At 42.0% G+C, this 27,012-nt stretch overlaps 1 protein-coding gene across 5 annotated transcripts in view; it reads left to right on the top strand.

Moving 5' to 3' along the window:
* The window catches only part of SYTL5 (synaptotagmin like 5), a 173,846-nt gene that overhangs the window by 132,350 nt on the left and 14,484 nt on the right, over positions 1-27,012 (top strand). For 4 of the 5 annotated variants that reach the window (XM_087721796.1, XM_087721797.1, XM_087721799.1 and 1 more), the window contains exons 12-14: positions 1,625-1,727; positions 4,515-4,676; positions 25,594-25,702. In XM_087721796.1, the coding sequence (XP_087577922.1) occupies positions 1,625-1,727; positions 4,515-4,676; positions 25,594-25,702 (374 nt within the window). The remainder of the gene's footprint in view (positions 1-1,624; positions 1,728-4,514; positions 4,677-25,593; positions 25,703-27,012) is intronic. The other variant, XM_087721800.1, reaches the window with a different exon arrangement.

Raw genomic sequence — 27,012 nt, 5'->3', positions numbered from 1 at the left:
GAAAAAAGTGAAAGACAGCATGAGTTTCTCCCATCTTCTTATTGAAGCTTTACTTTAAATGAGATAAGAGAAATGTCATCTTTAGTCCTTGAAAAGTTTGAGAAACTACAGTTGCTTCTAGTGAAATCTAGAATTGGCTCGGTGAGATGGGCTGTATAGAAGTTTAATAATAAAATTAATCAATCTGGAGATGGTGAACTGGTATGAATATTTTTCCAGTTTCATAACTTCAGTGCTACAATGCCTGGGAGAAAAAGACTTAATTTTGGTGAAATGAAAAACCCATGTTTACCATTAAATGCCTTGTGCTGGTATTCTTACTTCTCTTTTTTTATCCAAAAGACTTTCCAATTAGAAAATGCAAATTTAAGTTCTGCTTATCAGCTGACCATAATTCTCTGCAATTTTGTTCTGGCATGTGTAGTAGTGTGATTCAGTAACAATAAAAATGAACCAGAGTTGAACAATTCTTTTGTTCTTTTGTTTTTCTCTACAATTATAACTGAAAACAACACAATCAATTTAAGGAAGAAGCTGGATTTTTCTGTCTTCTCCTGCCCAAAAAGTAAATGATGGGGAAAATGAGAGGATTATAGCTTTTCTTCCACATTCTCTTGCAAATAATAGAAGGCTCTTCAGGAAGTGATTTCTTTCAGTGCAGTAAGACTGGAGAATGAAAGAAAAATTCTTATGAGTCTTTTGTGGTATAATTGTTTCCTTCCTTCTTTGTTTTCTATAAGTGAAAGTAATTCTGGGTACACTGAAGCCTCTTGTACCTGCCTAAGGACAAATGGTAGGAAGGAATGAGGATAAGGAATAAAAGGCTGAGTAGTAAGGCAGAAACTTTCCACAGCCCTAAAGTTCCAGCCAACAGGCTTCTGCAAGCTACATTTAGCAATGATAATTTATTACATTCTGAAAAATATGCTGCATGCCTTGTCTTAATAATGGATGGAAACTGAACAAGGAGAGATTCAACCTGAAAATAAGGGGAAATTTTCTGACAGTGTGAGCAATAAACCAATGGAACAGCTTGCCTTGAGAAGTTGTAGGAGCTTCATCACTGGAAGCTTTCAAGAAAAGACTGGCCTGTCATATGTTAATCTGTTAAAATATTTCTCAAGGGTCTTGAGAAGAAATAATGGAAAAGATCATCACTCTCCAGTCTGGAATTATGACTTTCCCAGCTACATGTAGTTGGTCATTGTGAGACAAAGAATAGGCTGGACCTCACAGAGCTTCTTTAATGTTAGTTTGTAGTGAATCGAATCTTTGAAGAGTAACAGTTCTCCAGCCTCTACTTTGCATTGTTTGTATGGAATTCTGTGTTTCAATAGATTTCTGCCTGCATATTTCTGGTGTTAGCACATGGAAGTAGGTAACAAATAACTTTTGGGGAGTGTGTGTGTGTACACTCTTGCTACATAAAATGGACAAAAATATCTGATGTGTCACAACACATGAGAGAGCAAGTATAGTATAAAGTATAACCTTTCTGATGTCTGTGATTTAATTTTGACAGTGTTATACATAAGAATTTTCTGTATATGGACATCTACATGTTTGTATACCAATATTGTAACTTTTAGCAAAATTGATAAATCATCAATTATTTATTCTGTAGTTATGTCAAAGCATATCTTCTGCCAGACAAGTCTCGCCAGAGCAAAAGAAAGACAAAAACCAAAAGTAACAGCACTGATCCAGAATTCAATGAAATGCTTAAGGTAAGGTAGACCTACAAGGTCCCTTCCAACACTGTTAATCTGTATGATCTGTAAATTTCTATTGTTTCTGTGCTGATTGCATTCCCACGGTTTTGTTATCGCAACTAAGTATTCATCTGTTAAATTGCTATTGGCTCTCTGCCCAGAGCTATTAGCTGATGGAAGAAGAAAAACCCTCTCTTTCACTTTATTTCCTCCCCCCCACCTTGAGTTTTAAAGGGGCTAGAATTTTCCTGCTGACGAAATGGCTATGCTGTTATTTCTTCTTTTTCTTTTCCTTTCCCTTTGGTTAATTACAAATGAGCAGGAATGTCTGAGCTGTGTGTGAGCTACTGGAATTGTTAGGCTGGGAGGCAGGCAGCCTTGACTATTTAGCTGGTCTGCAGAACTCCACAAATGTAGTATTTAGGGTCCCGAGGCTGAAGATGAAATAATGTAATCCACCCACAGATAGCTGAACCAACAGAAGTTTATTGAACAAAGCATTCCATAGATAGCAGAATCAACAGCATGAAACATTCCATGGATAGCAGAATCAACAGCAAAATTATTAATCATGAAACATCATTCTTATAGTGTTTGCAGCTTCTTAGTTCTCACCTACTTTACGTGTTATATCATTATTGGTTAACAAGTCTCCAAGGCACAATAATTGGTTAGTCATTACATCATTGGTATTCATGAGAACTCTCACATGCTGAATGAATCAAGTGTTATCATTCAAATGAGTAAAATGTTACAGGTTTACTTTGTATCATCATCCCGTGTACTTGTTCATGCCTGGGAAACACACTGCAAGCAAAGAATGGCTGACAAACAAATATTTTCTGCAGATTGCTGCAGTTTGTACTTTGTAACCTCAGTTCTAAGGACCATTCCGATGATGCACTGTAAAAACATTACACACAAAGAGTTAACAAATGGTTGTCTTGAACTGGTGCGAACCGGCTGAATCACACCACTGGCTGCACAGTACCTGCATGGTAAAGATGTCCTTGAGTTGATCTGTGTTTCTGATGACTCTATGGACATGTCCAACTAGTTTTTGGTTTGTGCATGTAAGTGATTTGTTCCTACTTTCCTCAGGAATGTTTTTCAACTTCCCATTCTAGCCTTCAGTCCTGAGTTTCCTTGACATCACCCATCCATGTGCCATGTGACTATTGGTTTCAGTCCACTTTGTCTAGATACTTTTGAACTTTCTGTTTCATCTAAAGCCACTCTCCAATATTTGCATCATCCAGAAAACCTTGTGTCATCCAGTTCCATCATCTCAGTCATTGATAAACATTTTGAATTGCATACAGTCAATAACAATCACTCTGGCATTCCACTTGATTCTTCTATCCAAGATGAAATGAGATTGTTCAGCCAACTGAGCCCATCTAACAGTAGTATCTTCTACTCCATATTTTCCATTTTTTACTTATTTAAATTTTTGTGTCATCCAATTCCCAAACAACTATGGATGGTCTTTTTATTAAGAAAAATATATACCATGAGGAACTCTATCAAAGGCTTTGCTGAGAACCTGAGAACATTCCCAATCTACTGAGCTGCAGTTCTATTATTAAAGAAGGAAATATGGTTGATTGGCACAAATTGTTTGCAACAAAACCACACTAATTTTTGTTTGCAACAAAACCATATTGCTAATTGCAGTATCCAAGGGCTCCCCGACATGAAGTTGCATTCAGAAGTTATGGGAGCTTCATCACTGGAGGCTTCCAAGAAGAGACTAGACTGCCATCTGTCAGAAATGGTGTAGGGCCATGATGGCAAACCTATGGCACTCATGCCAGAGATGGCACACAGAGCCCTCTCTGTGGGCACACGTGCTGTTGCCAGCTGCTCTTCTGGTTTCCGGCTGGTCTTCACAGGGGCCAGAAAATGGCCTGAAGACAGCCAAAAAACAGGCCATTTTCAGACTGTTTTGGGGCCATTTTTTGGGTAAAAAACAGCCAAAAAAATGGCCACAAATGGCCAAAAAACAGGCATGTGCAGGCCAGCTGGCTGTTTTCAAGTTTCCGGTGCTCTCACATCCACACACATTCCAGTTTGGACACTCAGTGCCAAAAAGGTTCACCATCACTGGTGTAGGGTCTCCTGCTTGGGCAGGGGGTTGGTCTGTATGTTCCTTTATAATTTGTTAGAGAACCTTGCCTAATGTAGACATTAAGCTGACACTCCCATGCACTTCCTGGGCATTTTTTCCCATTTATTTATTTAAAGGAGAATATTTGTAGCTTGGGGTTGAAATGAAGAGTTCTTGGTTCTCTCTGAGCTCAGAGAGCATCAAGGACTTCTCATTTATTTATTTATTTGCTTTTTTTAAAAAGCGTTTTAAATTATATAATTCAAGAAAGATAAAAAAAAATGTGAAACACTTGTGGAATTTAAAGAACAACTTTCTCAATAAAAAATACTTTTACCATTTTTGGAGAATTTAACATCACCATTTTATTTTCTATTTTAATAATGAGTAATGTTTATTTTAATAATGAATGTTTATTTTAATAATGAATGTTTATTTTAATAATGAGTAAAATCAATATACGTACAGGAGGAGATGGAAGAACTATAGTTTAAGACATATAACATTTTCAGGAGAAAAATTGCATTTTATGCATTTCACCTTCATAATTTGAATTGCAGGAAGGGAAAATATTGCATCATTTATTATCTGTTAATATCTTTGGATATACTTAGAAGTTCCATACTCTCACTTACTGGTTCCTAAAAATATTTTCCTTAAAAATATGCTCCTTTTTTATCCCCACTCAATAGTATGTCATTAGCCACACGCAGCTTGAGACTCGTACTCTACAACTTTCTGTCTGGCATTATGACAGATTTGGGCATAACAGTTTTCTGGGAGAAGTAGAGATTCCCTTGGACTCCTGGAACTTTGAAAATCAAATTGATGAATGCTTCATGCTTCAACCCAAGGTGAGAAGGTCCTGTTGGTTTAGAGAAGTAGCATGCAAATTTATGAAGAAGTTAGAATTCATGCAACAAAAAGAATTGACAACAACCTAGGCTTTTCTTTACACTAGACAGCATTTTGTTTGTAAACACCAAACTGTACAAATAGGCAACTGGGGGGAAATAACTTCATTTGCTTTGTGAAGTTGAAGGCAACTTAGCTGAAAGATGGATCCACTGTATAATGTTCTTTGAGTTTTGAAATTAAAGCCATCACAATAATAAAACTACTGAGGAAGTATTGCATATCCCACAAGGTTGTATCCCAAAAAGTCTGTATCAAATTACAGATGCCAATGTTTCCCTGCAGCTTTGACAGATCAGTTTGCTTCTGTTTACTATTTACTGTTTATTAAATTTATAGGCCGCCCAATCCTGAAGGACTCCGGGCGGCTTACAGAAACAAAAATTAAGAAAGATAAAAAAAAACAAATAAAACACAACAAATTTAAAAAAGACACAACATGCACCCAATCTAAGCGGGGCTGGACCTCAATCCAGAGGTCAACAGCCCCAGGCCTGCAGGAATAGCCAGGTTTTAATGGCTTTTTGTAAGGCCATGAGAGTGGGTAGGGTCCCTATCTCTGGGGGTAGCTCATTCCATAGGGCCGGAGTGGCAACAGAGAAGGCCCTACTCCGAGGCGTCGCCAGCTGGCATTGTCCAGCTGATGGCACCTGGAGAAGGCCCATCCTGTGCGATCTCTTCAACAAGCTGCATGTTTTATCATTCAATTTGCAATCAAATACGTGAAATCTGTTCTGTTTACCTTTTGTGCTTCTATAGTCCAAAAGGAATGGATTATGCCTGTAACACATATTTTAGTCTGTTACTGTTGACAAAAGGCATCTACACGTGAAGACAAGTATATCTATTTTTGGGGAAGACCTCTAATTCATTTATCATTCTCCAGATATTGTGAGAGTAAAATCACACTATTGCTCATCATCAGTCATGCTGGCTGGGGTGAAGTGGAAATGGAAGGCTATTTATTGCCCATCTTTGATTTTCAAGATAGTACAGACATTTTTAAAAAATATTCTTAACTTCAGAATTACTTTGTGATTTGTCATAACAATCCTAACAATTTTTTAGAACATGGATTCATGAAGAATTTGCAAATAAATTCTTTCCAAATCAGACAATGTGATCGTCTGGATTTGTTTTCTCATTTTGTCTCTCATAGTTGAGGTCTACCTATGATGTCAATTAGAGGCCTCTCTCATCTTTTTAAGTGGGAGAACTTGCACAATTGGTGACTGACTAAATACTTTTTTGCCCCACTGTACATTGTTACCATTATCTCTCCTTTATTTGACTATATTCATTATCATAATTTATTTATTTATTTTTTTAATTTTTAAAAAAAGATTTTATTGGTAAAAAGAAAATACAACATCCATAACTTGTAAAAAACAATACAACTACATTTCAAGATATTCCCATACTATCAAATCATTATAAACATCAAAGGTTAGGTATCTTATTCCTTCCCTCCCTCTTCTCTTCCCTCATTTCTTCTTTTCCATACCCTTTTCTTCCCTCCCCCCTTACTTCCTTCTCCCCTGCCTTCCCTCCTTTCTTTTCTCCTTTCCTCCTTTCCTTCCCCCTCCTTTCCCTCCCTCGATCCCCCCCTCCTTCACACATACCTTCCCTCCTTCCCTTCCTCTTTCCCTCCTCCTTTCTTTTCTCTTAATCTCCCTCCTTTCCTCCCTCCTTCCTTCCTTCCTTTCAACACTCCTTCTCTCTTTCTTTCCCTCCCTCTTTCCCTCTTTACTACCCTCTCTTCTTCCCTCCCTCCTTCCTCCCCCAGTTTCTTCTCTTTCTTCTCTCCTTCTTTCTTCCCACCTTCTTTCCCTTCTCTTCTTTCTCTTCCTCCTCTTTATCCTTCCCCCCTTCTTCTGCCTTTCCTATTCCTCTCCTTTCTCCTCTCCATCCTGACTTCCCTACTGTCCTCCTTCCCTCCCTTCTAACCTTTGTTACATTTGCATATTTTCCTCTGCTGAGGACAACCTGGTTCTCTTTTCCTTTCCTTGCTTGAAGAGGCAAGGATTATAAGTCCTCTCGCCTCATCTAAAATGAAGTTTAATCGCTAATTTCATGCAGGTAGTTATAGCGGATTTCCTATCAGCTTTTTTAAGTTTTCCCAACATTGTAGTGTAACAAAATTGCTCAACGGTGGGTTCTCGCCCCTGATACATTTCTCCTTTCGCTTATCTCTCAGTTGTTGTATATTGTTCATTTGAGTTATTGGTTTAATCGTATTAGGTTAGTCAGCTATCTCTTTTTATGTCTAAGTCTTCACTGACTCATCAAGCCATTTGTACAGCTTCTCCCAGACTGTATAAAAGTCTGTATCTTCTTTGTCATTAATTCGCATCGTCAATCTGTTCATTTCTGCTAGTCCTAAAATTTTATTCATCACCATAGTGTTGGTGGGGGCATTTTCACTCTTCCAGCACTGTGCGTAAACAATCCTTGATGCTGTCAGAATATGGACTAGGAGGTATTGGTCAGATTTGCAAATTTTTTGATCTATTATCCCTAATAAAAAAGTTTCCGGCTTAAGACATAGTTTAATTGACAAGATTCCATTCAGCCATCCTAGTATTTGCTTCCAATATGCTTTGGCTACCGGACACGTCCACCACATATGGTAGTACGTGCCCAGCACTGTTTTACATTTCCAGCATATGGCCGAAACTTTTGAAGACGTTTTCGCCAGTCTTGTCGGTGGAAGATGCCAGCGGTAGAACATTTTATATATATTTTCTTTATAGGCCGTCGACTTTGTCAATTTTAGGTTCCATTCCCAGACTCTTTCCCAGTCGTCTAGGTCTATTGTGTGGCCGATGTTTTGGGCCCAGGTTACCATGACTTCTTTTACTCTTTCTGCTTCCATTTTTCGAATCAGTAAGCAGTTGTATATTTTTGAAATTAATTTCTCATCTGGTCCAATTAAAATTTTGTCTAATTCCTGGTTCTTGTTCTGGAAGCCGGGTTGTGCTAGATCGAATTTGTGTTTGTTTTGAATTTGAAGATATGGCCACCAATCGATGTTTATTCCCTTATCAGCCAAATTTTCCCTGGGGTTTAGTTTGTTTTGGTCGTCTAGCAACTGTTGGTAGGTAACAATTTTATCCAAGTTTATCAAATTCGGGTATATCAGGGCTTCCGTCGGAGATATCCATTTAGGTAGTTGCGTGTAGTATCTCCTTCTAATTTCGAGCCAGTCCTTAATCAATACCCCCCTTAAGTGGTGACTACTAAAATAATTGTGGATTTTATTTCCCTCGCACCATAAGTAGTTGTGCCAACTGTATTGCAGGTCATGGCCCTCTATTGTTAAGATTCTTTTATTAGCTAACATTACCCATTCTTTTATCCACATAGTTGTTGCTGCTTGATGATATGTTTTCCATTCCGGTAATCCCATTCCCCCTTGAGTTCTTTTATCCTGCAGGTGCATATATTTTATTCTGGGCTTTTTACCATTCCATATAAAGTTTCGAATCATTTTGTCCAAATCATTATAAAATTTTTCCCCTAGCTTAACCGGTGCCGTTTGAAATAGGTAGAGGATTTTTGGCAAAACGTTCATTTTAATTACTGCGACTCTTCCCATCAGTGATAGTTGTAGTTTTGACCAGGTTTTTAAGTCCTTTTGGGTATTCTGTAACAACTTATCATAGTTGTCTTCTTTTATGGAAGAGCATTTCGCAGACAGCCAGATCCCTAAATACTTAATTTTTTTAGTTACTTTTAATTCCATTGTTTTCTCTAGTTCTCCAATCTGGTTTTTGGGGAAATTTTTTATAATCATTTTTGTTTTTTCCTTGTTTATTTTTAAACCGGCCACACACCCAAAGTTCTCAATGTCCTTCATCAAATTCGGTCCTGAAAGTAAGGGGTCTTCCACGATAAAGACCATGTCATCCGCGAAGGCCTGTACTTTATATTGTTCTTTTTTTATGGTCAAGCCCCTAATTTCCTGATTTGATCTTATCCGATTTAAAAGGACCTCTAGTGACATAATAAATAGTAGTGGGGAGAGCGGGCACCCTTGTCTAACACCCTTTCCAATTTGTATCCTCTCCGTTAGTTCCCCGTTGACTATAATATTTGCAGATTGCCGTGAATATATAGATTCTATAATCTTAATAAATTTGTCGCCAAATTTCATCATTTTTAGTTGAGTGATTAGAAAGTTCCAATCTAGGTTATCAAAGGCTTTCTGAGCGTCGACAAAGATTAATGCGAGTTGTTTCTCGGATCTTGTTTGATAGAATTCCAGGGTATCAATTATTATTCTTGTATTGTTTCTAATATGTCTTTTTGGGAGAAAGCCGTTTTGATCCGAATGGATACTTTGATTTAATATTATTTTTAGTCTTTCCGCCAATATTGATACAAAAATTTTGTAATCTGCATTTAACAGGGATATGGGTCTATAATTTTGGACCTTGCTACTGTCCGCCTCTTCCTTTGGTATTAGGGTGATGTAAGCTTCCCCCCATGATTTTGGGACCCTACCATTTTGTAGTGCCTCATTACATAGTTCTAATAATTTGTCTTGTATGGTATTTTGAAGTTTTTTATATATTTCCGACGGAAGCCCATCCGGCCCAGGTGTTTTATTGTTTTTTTGTTTTTGAATGGCCTTTTTCAGTTCTTCTTGTGTGATTTCTTTATCGAGCATCTCTCTCATCTCCTCCGACAAGACTGGAAGCTTCTGCTTTATAAGGTATTTTCTAATGTCTTGTTCATTAATTTCGTTTTGTTTATATAGTTTCCTATAATAGTTCTGTACTATCTTTTTCTTTTCTCCTATTTCTTGTTTCAAATTCCCCTCCTCGTCACACAGTTGTTTAATAATTCTTTTGACCTTCTCCTTTCTTATTTTGTGGGCCAACCATCTCCCAGTTTTATTTGCATGTTCAAAATGATTCTGCTTCATTCTCTTAATGTTTTGTGCTATTTCCTCTTGAGAGATCAAATTTATTTGGTGTTTAATTAACTCTCCTTTTTCCCTGTGTCTACTATTTTCTGGCTCTTTCTGGGTCAGCAGTTCCGTCTCTCTTAATTCTTTGTTCAGTGTATTAAGTTTTTCCCTGTGCACTTTGTTTCTTCTTATTATATAGGCTATAGATATTCCCCTCACAACTGCCTTCATCGTGTCCCAAACATTTTGTATTGAGGTCTGCTCTTTACAGTTTTCTTTAAAGAAGTAGCCCAATTCCTTTTCTATTTGTTGTACAAATTGTTTCTCTTGTAGTATGTTCTGGTTTAATGTCCACCTAGCTTTTATCCTTGCCTTCCCTTTCCATTGCCATAAGACTGGGTGATGGTCGGCCCACTTGTTGGTTGTTATTTCAATATTTACAGTATCCATGAGTAGATCCGAGTTTGACCAAACCATGTCGATACGGGACCATGAATTATGTGGATGGGAGTAAAACGTGTACTGTTGCATCTTGTCATTCATTGCTCGCCAGACATCATAAAGATCTAAATCCTTCACCATATTTACATAGGCAGACGGTAGTTTCCTTCTTGTGCTTTTCTTGTGAGTACCCTTATAGTCCATCTTACCGTCTGCTATAGCGTTGAAATCCCCTAGAATACATATATTTTGCCACTCTATTTCATTTATCCTCTTATATAGATTAATATAAAATCTCTCTTGTTTTTGATTTGGGGCATAGATTCCAACTAGTAAAAAAATTTTCCCACCATTAATTATCTCCACCATTAATACCCTACCGTCTTTGTCTGCATGTATTAATTTGGGGTTCAACCATTCTTTTATATACATCACAATTCCTCTTTTTCTGGTTTGTGCTGACGAGCAGAATGTTTTACCTAGTTTTGGACAGACCAACAGGTTATTGTACTTTTCTTTAATGTGGGTTTCCTGAAGACAGATTACATCTAACTTTTGTTTCACTAGATCCAACAGTACACGTTTTCTTTTGGAAGTTATGTTAAGACCATTTACATTTGCTGATAGTACATTCGTTTCCCATTCTTCAATTCCCTTACACGTTATTCGCTTTGAGGGCGCCTTTGGATCGTGTCTCGATGCGTGACCTTGCTCTCGAATCTTCTCTGCCATATCTCTTTCATTCTCTGGCCTCTCCTGGCCCCCGCCCCTCTGGTTGAGTTTCAATTATAGTGTCCTCCTGTCTTAAAAGTCCTTCTTTATTAAATCTCTCATCGTCTGCTAGTAAAAGTTCCTGGAATTCTTGAGCTTTCGCCAAGGTATCTATCCGGTATTTCTTTTCCCTCCATGTTATCAACATTCCTTCTGGAAGGAGCCATCTGAACTGGATTCTGTCTCTGTTTAAACGTGTGGAGAGGAAGTTGTATTTCCTTCTCTTCTCTCTGACTCTCCGTGGAGTCTGTTTTAAGATGAGAATTTCTTTACCCTTGTATGTTAGAGAGTCCCCTCTTATTGTACTTAGAATGTCCTCTCTCAGCTGTCTTCTCAACACCCTCACATGGATCTCCCTCGGAAGCCGGTGGCGTCTCGCGAAGCCTGTATTGACTCTATAGGCTTCGTCCAGATCATTAATAACCTCTTTTTTCGGCCTGCCGAGGACTAATCCCAGGATTTCTCCAATCAGCTCCCGGAGGTTTTCATCTTTTGCTTCCTCCACGTTTTGTAGTCTTAAATAATATGCTGATCGCTCTTATTCTAGCTGGAGGATGGCCTCCTCCAGGCTTGAGTTTATAGATTCCAGATTGTCCTCTACTTTGTCTATCCTTTTTTCCGCTATTTCCGTTCTCCCCTTAACATTTTGAATTTCCTGCTCATTTTTCAGCAGCGCTGTTTGTATTACTCCTATACGTTCCTCAATTTTTCCCATATTGTTTCTTACTTCATGCATTTCGTTCTTTACTCCCTCCAGGCCTTTGGTGACACTTTCACCCATCTTCAATATTGCCTCTTGTAGGGAGTCCATTGTTACCACCTGGTCTTGTAGGGTTGGGGCTGCCTTATCTCCCGCTTGCCTGCCCTCAGGGGACTTTTCCCTCACCGGGGTAGATAGGGGAGTTTGCTTTTTACTCCCTTTAATTAAAGTTACTATTTTTGTTGCCATTTGCTTTGATTCAGCTCTTCCCCTTTAAGGTGTAAGTCTAGTACCTTCTGAATGCTGTTTGAGTAGTTATACAGAGCCCGGGGTACATACAAGGTAATTAAGCTGGAGCAGGGCTGTGAAATATAGGCTCAATTAATTCTATAGTATCTGGGAGAGTCAGGAAGAGAAACGTTTCAGCGTGATACGACAGGGTGCAGGAGAGGCCAGGAAGTATTTAGAACTCACCCATCAATCTCTTCCTGTTGTCAGTGTAGTGTTTTCCTTCTGCTGTCTCTGGCTGTAATATGACACCACGTACTTAGTGATTTAAAGTTGGTTCAAACCCTTGTGATTAAGCTTCTTCCCTTTTTCCCAGGCAGGCAAATCCAGCTGACTGCCTTTCTCTCCTCCGTCTCGTCCTCTGTTAATCCTCAAATTTAAATAGTCCAGAGCCTCAGTCTTCCTCTATCCACTACGTCAATCAGCTTTCACAAAAGTTTTCTGTTTGTATTTAATAGCCGCTTCAGATAAATGCGCCCACACACGTATCTGTATTTATTGCAGTTAAGTTGTTTATCTTTTAGATTTAGGCTTTTAAGTCAGATCTTGTGATTACCGTCATTCGATCCGCTATGTTCCCTGCTGCTGTCTCTCCCTTCCTTATTAGTGGCTGGCAGTCACGTCTTCTGGTCGGCCATTAATCAGCCGACCTCTTTTGCACGAACTCTGAGGGAGCCTCTTGCTTCGTGGGGGGAGATCGCCTTTCACCCTCCACTGCACAGAAGTTTCCCCTCTCCAAAGGTCCTCGCACCTCGAAGGGACCTTGCCTATTACGGCCACGCTCGTGGAAAGACCGGGCGAACCAAACAGAGAATCTGTCAGCAGCTCGTTCCGGCGTGACGCCAGACCGGAAGCCTCCCGGAGCCAAGGTTTCACCCCCATTATCATAATTTAATTCTTTTTTATTAATCTTTATATGTAACCAAACCATTTCTCATCTTCCTTTCATAGGTACCATTCAATATTTGTATCAAATTACTACTTGTTATACCAATACATATGTATACGTTATTATCATTTTCAATTGTTTATTTAACCATATCTATTGTCACTAAATTTCACTAAGTCCAACTAGTTTTAGATTAAACACTTTCATCTATCACCCTGTATCTTTCCATCCATAATATTTAATAACAAATTTTTCTAATCCTCCTTTCCAAATCACTGTTTAAAGTTTACTTCCAGTTTCCTTATGTTATACCCATATCTATATATGAATTGTTATTCTTATCCCTCCTTTATTTGACTTTATCCTGTATCATAACATTTTCCCCCTAATAATCAAAACTTTAATTGTATCTAACTTAGTTCTTTTTTAATTATATTATTATACAATTGTATCACAGCGGCCAGTTGTTTCGCTGGATTTGGCATTGGTTACTAGTCGGGCCCCACCCAGGAGCCTACGACGTCGTAACATATTTTCGTAATATGCGTGCAGATCCAAGCAGTGCGGCTTTTTGCATTTAACTGATGGTGATTTTGTCAATTTTTAACTGTTTTAAATGTAATTCCAGTGCTTTTGGAATAGCACCCAGTGTGCCAATTACCACTGGAATTACCACTGCTGGTTTGTGCCATAGTCATTGAATTTCGATTTTTAAGTCCTGGTATTTTGCGATTTTTTCATGTTCCTTCTCAGCGACCCTGCTATCACCTGGTATTGCGATGTCTATGATTGTGACCTTATTTTTCTCAACCAATGTGATGTCTGGTGTATTATGCGCCAGTATTTTGTCTGTTTGTATGCGAAAATCCCACAAGATCTTGACCATCTGATTTTCGGTGACCTTTTCAGGCTGATGTTCCCACCAGTTTGTTGCTGTTTTAATATTATAATTTTTGCACAAATTCCAATGGCTCATTTGTGCTACTGAATTGTGCCGCAATTTATAATCAGTCTGCGCGATTTTTTTACAGCAGCTGAGTAGGTGATCAACAGTTTCATCAGCTTCTTTGCAAAGTCTGCATTTGGCATCATCAGAGGATTTTTCTATTTTGGCCTTAATGGCATTTGTGCGGATAGCTTGTTCTTGCGCAGCCAGGATTAGTGACTCTGTTTCTTTCTTTAATGTACCTGTTGTTAACCATAACCAAGTTTGTTCACTGTCCATTTTATCTTTTATTTTTTCCAGAAATTGGCCATGCAGTGCTTTGTTCTGCCAACTCTCCATTCTTGATTTTATCACATCTTTTCTGTATTCTTGTTTCGTCTGTTGGGCCTTCAGTAGATTTTTGTTCTTTACTTCGATTAATAGATGTTCTTGACTTTCTTTTAAATAATCAGCCAGTGCAGGTTTTTCTTCTTCAACTGTTTGCTTCACTTGTAATAATACTCTGCCACCTGATTTTCGGGGCAGATATAGTCTATCAGTATCACCACGTGGATGTAAACTGTAGTGCATTGTCATTAGTTTCCTGGTTTTTCCGTCCAAAAGGTCCAAATCAGCTTGTGTCCAGTTAACTATACCAGCTGTGTATCTTATAACTGGTATTGCCCAGGTATTTATGGCCTTGATTGTAGTTCCACCATTCAATTTAGATTTCAAAATTTTCCTAACTCTGTTGGTGTACTCTTGCCTGACAATAGTTTTTACTTCTCCATGCTTGATGTTATCCAACTGCAGAATGCCTAAGTATTTGTAGGCTTCATTTTCTTTGCATTTAATTAATTGGCCATTGGGCATTTCAATTCCCTCACATGCAGTGATTTTGCCCCTTTTTATGGATACAGTGGCGCATTTTTCCATGCCAAACTGCGTTGAAATATCGGTGCTGAATACTCGGACTGTGTTTGTCAATGATTGGATTTCTATTTCTGACTTTCCATAGAGTTTCAAATCATCCATATATAGTAAATGCGAAATTTTTTCAGCTTCTTTGGCTGTTTGGTAGCCTAATTTCATTTTTTTTTTAAGATTACTGATAGTGGGATCATTGCGATGATGAAGAGAAGAGGTGAAAGTGAATCACCCTGGAAAATTCCTCGCTTGATATTAACCATTCCGTAGATCTCATTCCCTACTGCCAACTCAGTTCTCCATTGTTTCATCGCCTTTTCAGTAAAGGATGTAACATTTTTGCTAATGCCAGTTGTTTCTAAGCATTTTATGATCCAACTATGTGGCAGTGAGTCAAATGCCTTTTTGTAATCAATCCAGACCATATTCAAGTTCGTTTTTCTGTTCTTACAATTTTCTAATATCATTATATTATCATTATTATTATTGTACAATTGTATCACAGCGGCCAGTTGTTTCGCCGGATTTGGCATTGGTTACTAGTCGGGCCCCACCCAGGGGCCTAGGACGTCATAACGTATTTTCGTAATATGCGTGCAGATCCAAGCAGTGCAGCTTTTTGCATTTGACTGATGGTGATTTTGTCAATTTTTAACTGTTTTAAATGTAATTCCAGTTATTATTATTATTATTATTATTATTATACAATTGTATCACAGCGGCCAGTTGTTTCGCCGGATTTGGCATTGGTTACTAGTCGGGCCCCACCCAGGGGCCTAGGACGTCGTAACATATTTTCGTAATATGCGTGCAGATCCAAGCAGTGCGGCTTTTTGCATTTGACTGATGGTGATTTTGTCAATTTTTAACTGTTTTAAATGTAATTCCAGTGCTTTTGGAATAGCACCCAGTGTGCCAATTACCACTGGAATTACCACTGCTGGTTTGTGCCATAGTCGTTGAATTTCGATTTTTAAGTCCTGGTATCTTGCGATTTTTTCATGTTCCTTCTCGGCGACCCTGCTATCACCTGGTATTGCGATGTCTATGATTGTGACCTTATTTTTCTCAACCAGTGTGATGTCTGGTGTATTATGCGCCAGTATTTTGTCGGTTTGTATACGGAAATCCCACAAGATCTTGACCATCTGATTTTCGGTGACTTTTTCAGGCTGATGTTCCCACCAGTTTGTTGCTGTTTTAATATTATAATTTTTGCACAAATTCCAATGGATCATTTGTGCTACTGAATTGTGCCGCAATTTATAATCAGTCTGCGCGATTTTTTTACAGCAGCTGAGTATGTGATCAACAGTTTCATCAGCTTCTTTGCAAAGTCTGCATTTGGCATCATCAGAGGATTTTTCGATTTTGGCCTTAATGGCATTTGTGCGGATAGCTTGTTCTTGCGCAGCCAGGATTAGTGACTCTGTTTCTTTCTTTAATGTACCTGTTTTTAACCATAACCAAGTTTGTTCACTGTCCACTTTATCTTTATTATTATTATTATTATTATTATTATTATTATTATTATTATTATTATTATTATTATCATCATCATCATCATCATCATCATCATCCTTTATGTATAATCCAAAGGGAATGCTAATCTTCCTTACATGGGTACCATTCAATATTCATATCCAATCATACTCATCATAACACTACACATTAGGTTCCTTTGTTTTAAAACCATTCAGTCTGTTTGCTGGAGTAAGTTTGCTTTTCTTCTGATTGCAAACATTGCAGTTTAAATATTTTCCGCATGGTTTTATTTTTACTCCTTCTGCCAATTTAAAGGTTTGTTGCAGCATCTTGAAATTAATGTGCCCCATGCGTCTATGTAGTAAATGTATACATTCATCATGGGGTTTAACATTATGATAAGCTGTGTTAGCCATCTGGCCATCCGGTATAATATACAAACAGCTATTTAAAATAGCAGTAACCTTGTTACCCTCCTTTTCAATAATACAGATATCTCTCCTAAAAGTTACCACATAGCCAATGTTAACCAGAGCCCTAACCGATAGTAAGTTGAATATCAGTTTAGGCACATATAACATTGGTAACTGCTCATTGAGGAATGAACAATATGCATTACCTTCACCAGACACCCTCACCCTCCATTTGCCAAAAATACTTATTCCTTGCTCGTGGTCATTTTTACAAACCTTTTTCTATCTCTAACAATGCACTGTGATGCTCCACTATCAACAACCCAGAAATCATGGTTTACTGGTGCATTGCTAGACATAGCCAAAGTAGACATAGCTAAGTTGACATTAGCATTTTTTCTAGCTCTTCCGGCATTCTGTAGTTTTGCCTTTGTACAGAATCTAGCTATATGTCCCTTAGCCCCACAAGAAAAACATTTTTGAACAGTATAGGCAGTAGAAGGTGACTCCTCATGTTGTGGTGGTTTCTCTCTCAGTTGTTCCCTTTCCATCCTTCTTCTTGACTCTTCCAACAGTCGTGCAGTAATGTCAGTCAATGTTAGTTCATTACGGGTTAGGACTTCAAGAGAAGCTACAAAAACATCACAACTCTCATCCAGTGAGGAGAGTATGATATAAACCTGATGTAGCTCAGAAAAAATTAATTCTTTTTCATGTAGCTTCTGAAAAACCCCTTTCATAAAGTTTAAATGAGCTAACATATCTCCACCTTTCAGAAGACATGCCCTAAACAGTTTGCGTGTAAGATGTATGTGTGCACCTACAGTGTCACATACATAAATCCTCTTCAAATTCTCCCAACATCTTGCAGCAGAATTTTCTCCATGAATATGTACTAATTGTTGGTCATTCAGTGTTAGACCAATTATACACAACGCCCGTTCATTGCATCGCTGAAAATCTGCTATCTTCTTGGCATCATCATCGTTATCTGGATTCCAAGCAGTTACATCCAGTGGATTCTGTACAGCATCCCATAAACCTTCCCTACACAGAAGTAAACTGCACTTCATAGACCAGGAAACATAGTTTGTTCCATCCAACCGGGTTATCATTGATAGGCTTGTTGATGGGTCGCTCGCCATCTTCTCCAGGATAGTAACAATCACTAACGAAACAGCTGTCTGTATGTGGTATTGCATATCAACACCAACTCTCCTTTAGCTACGTCTGGTATAACCTGGGCCCATAACCAAGTTAGGTAAGCTCCCTGTTGGGGGAACAAGTATGTTCAGAGAAGCGTTGTGGGATTGGTGTTGGAGAACACATAAACCAGCATACAGAGACACTGTAGTTTAAATAGGCTTCTGCTTTTGTGGAAATAGAGGTATCAGAGTCCATCAAACAGTCCACGTCATACACGATTAAGAAGTCAGTCATCAATGTCTTTCAGTTAAGGGATAATCGAAATAACATAGTCCATAATCATACAAACAGTCCGGTACACAAAGTTTGCTAGCAGTTATAGTTATAGTTTATTAAACTTGTATGCCGCCCTATTCCCAGGGGGACTCAGGGCGGCTAACAAACAAATAGGGGAGGGGGATAATACAAAGAAAACAAACAAGACAAAAACAAAATACAAAAAACAGATTAAAAACTCCTCAACAGCCGCAACAATTCGAGTGGGGCTGGGAACTCATCAGGAACAGCCAGGTCTTGACGGCTTTGCAGAAAGCCTGAAGAGTGGTGAGGGTCCGAATCTCCACAGGGAGATCGTTCCAGAGGGCCAGAGCAGCCACAGAGAAGGCCCTCCCCTGGGGGGTCGACAGTCGACATTGGCTAGCAGATGGATTCCAGAGGAGGCCTAATCTGTGGGATCTAATTGGTCATAGGGAGGTAATTGGCAGGAGGCGGTCTCTCAAGTACCCAGGTCCGATACCATGTAGGGCTTTAAAAGTAATGACTAGCACCTTGAAGCGCGTCCGGAGTCCAATAGGCAGCCAGTGCAGCTCACGGAGGATAGGTGTAACGTGGGTGTACCGGGGTGCACCCACAATCACTCGCCCGGCTGCATTCTGGACAAGCTGAAGTCTCCGAATGCTCTTCAAGGGCTGCCCCATGTAGAGCGCATTACAGTAGTCCAGTCTTGAGGTCACAAGGGCATGAGGGCATGTTCTGAGAGCCTCCCGGTTCAGGTAGGGTGCAGGTTCCTGAAGTGGATAACCCGGTGGCAACCTTGGCATCTTCCTCAACGGTCGTAGCAGGAGACACCGCTAATTGCCTCAAGCCTGAGGATAAGAGAGCAGACATTGTTCTGCGCAAGACGTTCCAGGCCATCACCTGGGCTATCAGGGTGGCTGCCTCTGCCTCCTTTTTTAATAGGTCCACGGTCCTGTGGCTGGAGCAACTGAGGGACAGGACTCCAGCCTCTGAAGTGCAACTCCTGCAGGACATCTCCAAGATGCTTGCGGCAACGCAGTTCTCAGTGGATGCCACCTTGGACGCGGTAAAGTATGCGTCGCATGCTATGTCTTCCTCAGTGGCTTCTAGGCGACTACTCTGGCTACGTCACTGGCAGGCGGAATCCCGGATGAAGTGGCACCTAACCGGCGCAGACTACACCGGGGACAAGTTATTCGGGACGGCGCTGGATCCTCTCCTTGTGGAAGATAAGAACAAGCGGAAGATCCTCCCGTCAACGAACAAGCGGTCGGATTTCCGCCATGCACCGTACCCTAGGAGGACATCCTACAGACCACCTGAAGGGGACAGCCAAGGCCAGAGGTACCAAAACCCCAGATTTCAAAGGCAGGGGGATAGACAATTTCAGAACAGATTCAGGGGCCAACACCAAGGGAAGCGGCCCTTTCGTGGAGGAGGCGGTCACCCTTTCCGCAGATTCAAGTGATCCCACCCCGGATCACCCCATCGGCGGTCGCCTATCCATGTTTGTGGATGCCTGGGAGCGTATCACATCGGATGAGTGGGTTCTCCAGACGGTAAGGCTCGGGCTTCGCCTGGAGTTCCGCTCCCTTCCTCCCAGTATGTTCCGCACCTTCACCTCCTCCTCAGACCCAAACAAGAGGGCCCTTAAGGCCAAGGCCATTAAACATCTCCTTGACATCAGGGACATCGAGAGGGTCCCAGAGGGGGGAAAAGGGTCAGGATTTTATTCAAACCTCTTCCTAGTGCCCAAAAGCTCGGGGGGTTGGAGAGCCATCCTGGACCTAAAGTTACTCAACTCCAGGGTGGTATACCGTAAATTTAAAATGGCTTCTCTGAAATCCATCCTGGAGGGCATCCGGCCGGGCGACTTCCTTGCCTCCATCGACCTTACAGAGGCATACCTGCATATCAGGATCGCCCCGGAACACCGTAAATTGCCCTTCGGGTTGGCCTCAGCTCCCAGGACTTTCACCAAGGTCCTAGCTGCAGCGGTTGGTCACCTGCGTTCCCTCCCTGTCCATTTATTTTGCTACCTAGATGACATTCTCGTCTTGGCCAGGTCCTCTGCCTCGGCTACAAGGGATCTGAATACTACCATCGACACTCTCAGATCCCTGGAGTTCTCCATTAACCTGGAGAAGAGCCACCTCGTGCCCTCCACCAGGCTGCTTCACCTGGGGTCCATTATCGACTCTGTAGCGGGGGAGGTGTTCCTCTCTCAGGATCGCAAGGACAGCATCGTTAAGATGATTCATGAGGTTCACAAGTCACGCTCTGTCCCTGTAGTTCTCCTTTCCAGGCTCCTGGGGAAGTTCATCTCGTGCATAGGGATCATCCCTTGGGCCCGACTGCATGCCAGGGAGCTCTAGTAGTTCCTGCTACCACATCAGAAGGCCGGGACGAGCGACGCGACCTTCAAGATCCGAGTATCACCCCAGGTGCTGCTATCCTTCCGCTGGTGGCTGTCTCCAGCTCTGAACAGAGGCTGCCTCTTCAGAGATCCACCAAGGATGACGCTCACCACCGACGCAAGCCTCTTCGGCTTGGGGGCCCACCTGGAGAACCAGATCGCCCAGGGTCGGTGGACTCCATCAGACCTAAGACACAACATCAACTGGTTGGAGCTCAGGGCCATCCACCTGGCCCTCCGACACTTCAAGGACATGGTCAGAGGTCAACACGTCCTAGTCCTGACAGACAACGTAGCGGCCAAGGCTCACATGAACAGACAAGGAGGCACCCACTCCAAGGCTCTCCGCGACAAGGCTGGGTCACTGGGCGGAGAAACACATGGCATCCATCAAAGCGGAGCACATCTCCGGAACAGAGAACCATCAGGCAGACTGGCTAAGCAGAGAAACGATCGACAACGGAGAGTGGCAGCTCCATCCCTCAATCTTCCACAGGATCTGCGAGAGATTCGGCCATCCGACGGTGGACCTGTTCACGATGCCGCACAACGCCCAGCTACCGGAGTTCATCTCGAGGTTCCCAACCCCGGGAGCCATGGACACGGACGCCCTACACTGCAGCTGGCCTCCAGGTCTTCTCTACGCCTTTCCCCCCCTTTCCCTCATCCCCGGGGTTCTGAGGAGGGTGGTAGCGGAGAGGGCAGATCTGATAATGGTAGCTCCTTTTTGGCCGCACGGCCCCTGGCTGGCAGATCTGGTGGACCTGTCCACAGCTCCTCCCTGGAGGATACCAGCAGGGGAGGTGGCGCTTCACCAGGGATCCCTAGAGCACCCAGACCCGGAGTGGCTCCATCTGACCGTCTGGCGCTTGAGCGGGAACAACTGAGACAGACTCAGTTCTCCGAGGAGGTCATCAAGGTGGTAGAGGCATCCCGGAGACAATCCACTACCCGCATCTACAATGCCTCGTGGGTGGCCTTCTCAGACTGGTGCCAGGGTAAAGACATCTGTCCTACGACTGCCTCGGTTCCGCAGGTTCTTGACTTCCTCCAGGAGGGTCACCAGAAGGGCCTCGCCACCAGCACCCTTAGGTGTCAGGTTTCCGCTCTTTCCACCGTCCTAGAGGGGGTGAACGCTCCCCCCTTATCTCAACACCCGGTTCTCAGGCGTTTTCTCAAAGGGGCGGCGAATTTGAAACCCTCAGTGGTCCATCGATTCCCCTCCTGGGACCTTCCCACGGTCCTCCAGGCTCTAACGGAGGCTCCGTTCGAGCCTTTGAAAGAGGTTTCCCTCCAGCTTCTGACCCTTAAGGTCGTTTTTCTGGTAGCCATCACTTCAGCCAGAAGGGTCTCAGAGATCAACGCCCTTTCCAGCAGAGCAGACCTCTGCACCTTCCTAGATAACAGGGTCATCCTCAGACTCGACCCTTCCTTCATGCCCAAGATCAACTCCCCCTTCCACAGAGGGTTAGAGATCATCCTTCCGGATTTCTGTCCCCATCCCTCCGGGGAGAGGGAGAAATCCTGGCATAAGTTAGATGTTAGAAGAGCCCTACGCATCTACCTGAAGTGCACGGCTCCCTTTCAACGATCAGAGGCCCTCTTCGTGTCCTTCCAGCCTTCCACCCGAGGGGCTAAGGTCTCCTCGGCCACCATCAGAAGATGGATCAGAGCGGCCATCTCACAGGCCTATCAGGCTCGGGGTCTTCAGGTCCCACAGGGTATCACAGCACACTCCACCAGAAGTGCTGCCACCTCAGCCGCCTGGTCTTCCCAGGCTCCCCTAGAAGAGATTTGTCGAGCGGCCCCCTGGGCCTCCCTGTCTCCCTTCATTAAGCACTATAGATTGGATGCCTACGCCTCGGCGGACGCCGCCTTCGGCAGGAGGGTCCTTCAGGGCGTCCTGGACTCATAAGGGGGCTCAGGCCCGTCCATTCCCTCCCAGGACAACTAACTTTGGTATGTCCCGATGGTTACTCCTCCCACACCTTCTCTTCGGAAACTGGCAGTTGGACTTACCTGAACTGCATGTTTCGACGAGAAGTGTGGGAGGAGTCACTTCCCGCCCTTTATGGCGCCCCGCGCTGTGAAGTAGGGCCTGAGCACGTCCAGGTTCAAGCAACGGCTAGGAAGAATTGGTGTTGGCTGTTTCTTTTTGCTTCCTTTCAGATGCCGTCCAGACATTCGGTTAAACTGGGTGGCCACGGGAGCAGCAGGAGGTGTGGCTTCCAAAGATTTCCTCAATCTCCAATAGGCAATCAGATTAGGTTAATACCCGATGGTTACTCCTCCCACACTTCTCGTCGAAACATGCAGTTCAGGTAAGTCCAACTGCCATTTTCCCTAACCCTAAGAACAGGAAAGACAAAGCCACTGGAATAAAAACCATCAAGGCATTGTGGGAAATTATAAAGGACGGTACCAGGAAGCTCACACAACTAGCAACCAACTCACAATTACCTAAACAACCAGGTATCACAGAAACACACAAAATCTGGCAAAGCTGCCTTGCACCAACCTGGCCTGCCCATAGTAAAGCAGCCACCTTGAGACACATAAACCATGCACCAACCTGTACACTTAAAAGCAACATATTGCATCACAAATAAAACATTTGCAAAAAGGAATAACATTTCTTGTAATAAACATTCTATAAACAATTAAAAAATAAAAATTCCCTAAAAATGATTTTAAAAAAAGATATTCTACACACAATAAATTAAAATAAAATCATTAAAATATTCTATACATAATAAATTAAAATAAAACCATTAAAATATTCTATACACAATAAATTAAAATAAAACCATTAAAATATTCTACACACAATAAATAAAATTTGGGATTGTGGAGATGTAATTCTGAGGCCAGTCATTGTGGAAGGTCCTGATGAGGAATTTGTGATGACCACGAGGCAGGAGGCATATAAATTTAATAAATGAAGAAATAAATGCCCTGTGGTCTCGAGGTTTGCTTGCAGATATTTTATTGTCATTGGTGTGAGATACCTAGCTGGGTCATGAAATGTCTGCAAGAAAACCACCAAGCTCAGGGAACAGCAAGGACCCCGCTGCCGTCTCTCCCCCCCCACTCCTCTTCCTCTCAATATATCCCACTCTTTCTAGCACTGATGATGATGATAATACCTGGTTTGGGTAATGAAACATCTGGAAGAAAACAAGCAAGCTAAGAGAGCACCAAGGACCACACAGTCGTCACCCTCCTCCTCCTCTCTGTATACCCCATTTTTTCTAGCACTAATGATGACACCTGGTTGGGTAATGAGATGCCTGCAAGAAAACCACCAAGTTCAGAGAACACCAAAGGACCCCACAGTCTTCTCCCCCCCTTATCCTTTTGTCCTTCTACTTCTCCTCCTCCTCCTTTCCCCACAACCCCATCCCCTTCTCGCACTGATGATGTTACCTAGTTTGGTAATGAAATGTCTGTAAGAAAACCACCAAGCTCAGAAAGCAGCAAGGAAGGATCCCACTATCCTCCACCTCCTCTTTCTCCTTCTCTTTCTCCTTGTTCCCCTTCTATCTTTCTCCTCCTCCCCCATCCAACCCCACTCCACTGGACTGATGATGTTACCTAGTTTGGTAATGAAAGGTCTGTAAGAAAACCATCAAGCTCAGAAAGCAGCAAGGATCCCACTATCCTCCACCTCCTCTTTCTTCCTCTCTCCTATTTTTCCTATCTTTCTCCTCCACTCCCCCCAACCCCACTCCCTTCTAGCACTGATGATGTTACCTAGTTTGGTAATGAAACGTCTGCACCAAGCTCAGAGAGCACCCAGGACACCTCATTACAAAATACCGCCTGTCTCCCCGTGCTCAGAAAAGGAAGCCTGGGTAAGTCCTTTGCTAGCAGGCAGGTTTTAGGATGCCTGCCGCCACCAAAGCACCTTCCCAGAGTTGCTTTTCTGAGCATGGGGAGACAAATGGCGCAAAATACCTCCCGTCTCCCCGTAGTCAGAAAAGGAAGCCCGGGTAAGTCCTTTGCTAGCAGGCAGGTTTTTGGAGGCCTGCCAACACCAAAACACCTTCCCGGAGTTGCTTTTCTGAGCATGGGGAGACAGACAGCACAAAATACTGCCTGTCTCTGCGTGCTCAGAAAAGGAAGCCCAGGTAAGTCCTTTGCTAGCAGGCAGGTTTTAGGATGTCTGCAGCCACCAAAGAACCTTCCCGGAGTTGCTTTTCTGAGCACAGGGAGACGAACGGTAGTTTGCGTGGTGCGGCTGGTGCCTAGGAGGTCCTAGGAGACCGGCCATGCCGTGTAAGCTCCCACCGCTGTCCCCACCCCTGCGCCCGTGCTTTCTGGTGGCCAGGCATTTTAGACAAGCCCAGGGACCTTGCAAAGGCCTTGCGAGGTCCCCGTACTTTTCAAAGATGGCGGCCATGCCGCGTAAGCCGCCGCCACCATCCCCACCCCCACACCCGTGCTTTCTGGCAGCCATGAGGCCCTGTGCTATAAGCGAGCCTGGGATCCTTGCAAGGCTGCAAAAGGTCACCGGATGCCTCCGCCCCCCCCCCCTGCCCCGCACTTAGTTGCAGCTTACGTACCTCCTCGGAGTCAGCAAGCAGCAATAGAAAGCCAAGCAGGAAAAAAGGTAATGGGTTTAGATAGGGTTCTTAGAGCGGGGCGATTGGTGAGCCAGCCAATCAGTGAGCGGTGGGTGGGGCTAGGATAGTGCAGATGGGCAGGGGAGTGAGCGATGGAGTGGCTTCCGGATGGGCAGGGGTGAGCGAGCAAGTGACAGGGCCGAGGCAGGTGTTCCGGAAGTTACTTCCAGATCCACCAGTCGAATCTCCTCTCACCAGATTGGTAAATTTCATCAACCGGTTCTCCCGAGCCGATGCGAACCAGCAGAAACCCACCACTGATACACACACACACACACACACACACACACACACACACAAGCTTAATTGCATACTTGCCTTGCTTTTTGTTTGAATAACACAAGAATAAAAGAACTGTTGAAAAACTTTGAGTGGGTTGAACTCAATTTTATGACAATTTTAAAGAAATAAAAAAAACTACCTACTTTTTTGCTGGAAGCTCATAGAGTGTAGGAGGTAGAGGTTTGGTCATTTGAAGCTCATCTTCATCTGTATACTTGTCTTTTAGATTGTTCTGCTTGTAATTAGTACACCTTAAAATAATGTGCAACATGTTCTAAAAGTGAAGGTGAATATTTATTAAACAAGACTTTCTTCTATTTTACTTTCTTGTTTTAGATGGAGATTGCCACTGATATTGGGCTGCAATATAAAGGAGAAATAATTGTTGCTTTACGGTACACCCCACCCGAAAGAAACCTAACACTTCCTCTAGGAGCGATTCAAGGTTTTAAAAAATCCTGTTGACGCATCCAGCAATGTTTTCTTTAATTGTTTTAATTCCTGATCTTCTGCAGGCATTAGGAACAAAAATCCAATGCTGCAAAATATTGCATTTGTTGCTGTTCAACTACTTTTTAAAAGAATTTGAAACTACAAATCATTTCATCTTTCTATATTACTCCATCAATACATTTTTGGAAGCAAGGGCAGGATTCGCTGTAAATTCATTAGTTGCCTATTAAACAGCATTTTCTTATAACGTCATCTTGTTGGGTAACAAGACTTGAGATTTTCACTGTATGCAAAATGCTGCAAAAGCCTGTCAATTATTTCTACTCAAAATTCCCATGTGTCTGCATATCTTAGGGTGACCAGGTTTTGGTGTGATTGACTGATTCATGTGAACAACTGATAAGTGGATCAGCTGTGCCCACCCAAATTCAGCAGTGGCTTGAGGAACAGGGAGAAGGTTTTTGAGATTCATAGGCAATCTACTTTTCAGACATGGTTGAATGGAAGGAGAAAAATGATGTTGGGATAAGTTAGAGATTTGGGGATGTGTTGACCATTTTTAAATAAACCTTCTTTGAGATAGGATTTATTGTGTACCTTTTTTGCTTTTTATTATTTTTATGACATCCATCCATAGTTAAAATATAATAAACAGAATGTTGTAGAAACAGAAAAGCATCACTTTCCTGTCCAAAAAATGTAACTCAAGTTTAATAGGTCCAACTATTAATAACTCTAATTGCCATTGTGACCAGGAGGTCATTATCCTTCTCTTAGGTAACCACTCTTAAAAAAACTTTAAGAAGGTTGCAAAATTTCCTCAATAGTCATAGCTGTTAGAAATGGCTTCATGTTATTCCTACTTCATGCTATTAACTATAAGCTGCTAATTGTTTTATGATTTACAGTATTTGCAATTTAAATTTTTCCTTTTATTGGATAATATACTGGTCTTTCATTGTGATTGGTCTTGGGCCATAAATATATATTAAAGTTGCATCTGGTTTGGAACATAAATCCACTCTAGATACTCATGCAAGAATGAAATAGCGCTCAAGGCCTCAAGATCCAGGCTTTTATGTCGTCCTTGCAGAGTTTTCAAACAACTCCTTTTCAGGGTTTCTGTCCATATTAGAAATTACAGAAGCTATTTTTTTCTTCAAATCATTTATCTTCACTTAAATTTCATTGTATTGGTTTGGGGTATGTTAAGTAAAAATATTTTTAATGAGCATATGTGTTTCTGAAAAGTTGCCTTTTTTAAAATTATATGAAATCATTGAGGGACAAATAATGTACATA

Source organism: Thamnophis sirtalis, unplaced genomic scaffold (genome assembly GCF_051295495.1).
Source record: "Thamnophis sirtalis isolate CommonGarterSnake01/CBP01778 unplaced genomic scaffold, rThaSir2_p1.2 scaffold_8, whole genome shotgun sequence".
NCBI classification, from domain to species: Eukaryota; Metazoa; Chordata; class Lepidosauria; order Squamata; family Natricidae; genus Thamnophis; species Thamnophis sirtalis.
Note: the sequence above shows the minus strand (reverse complement) of the source record. Positions and strands in the feature narration are given on the sequence as shown.